General features: G+C 71.7%; 1 protein-coding gene across 1 annotated transcript in view; it reads right to left on the bottom strand.

Moving 5' to 3' along the window:
* KIAA0368 (KIAA0368 ortholog) overlaps positions 1-237 on the bottom strand; it is a 106812-nt gene extending 106575 nt beyond the window's left edge. The window contains exon 1 of the mRNA XM_008583905.1: positions 83-237. Coding sequence (XP_008582127.1) covers positions 83-104 — 22 coding nt within the window. The 5' untranslated portion in view covers positions 105-237. The remainder of the gene's footprint in view (positions 1-82) is intronic.
* Positions 238-495: the final 258 nt, after the last annotated feature.

Below are 495 nucleotides of genomic sequence, written 5' to 3'. Positions count from 1 at the left end.
GGGCGGCCCGGCCTAGCCGCCCCGCCGCGCGCCGAGCAGTCTGCCGCGGCCCCAGCGCAGGCCGGACACGCGGGCCTCTGACCTGAGTCCGAGCCGGTCTCCATGCCGGGGATGCCGCGCTCGGCGCCGCGCGTTGTTAAGTCCGTGAGGGGCTTGGCCGAGCGGAGCGAGCCCGGGCTACCCCGGCCGGGGGAGCCCCTCGACGCGGGGGCCGAAGCTCCCTTTTTGAAAAGTCTGCGGCTGTCACGTTGGCTGGGCCCGACCTGAGGAAACACGCCTGTCCAAAGGAAGAGACGTGGACTCGGAAAAGTCGAGCCGGGTTCGGAGTCGGCGGGAGGAAGCCCCGCCCTGCGCCTCGTGCCGAACTTCTCGCCCCGGCGCTGACTCAGTCCCGGGCGAGCCCCAGCGCCGCGAACGGCCCCGACAGGCAGCAGTGACATAGAGGCTGCTGCTGATGCTCTTAGACACGGGGCCACCGAGCGAGCGGGACTCACT

The sequence above is a fragment of the Galeopterus variegatus genome, unplaced genomic scaffold, assembly GCF_000696425.1.
Source record: "Galeopterus variegatus unplaced genomic scaffold, G_variegatus-3.0.2 Scaffold3077, whole genome shotgun sequence".
Taxonomy (NCBI): Eukaryota; Metazoa; Chordata; class Mammalia; order Dermoptera; family Cynocephalidae; genus Galeopterus; species Galeopterus variegatus.
This window is presented reverse-complemented; position numbering and strand designations above follow the sequence as displayed.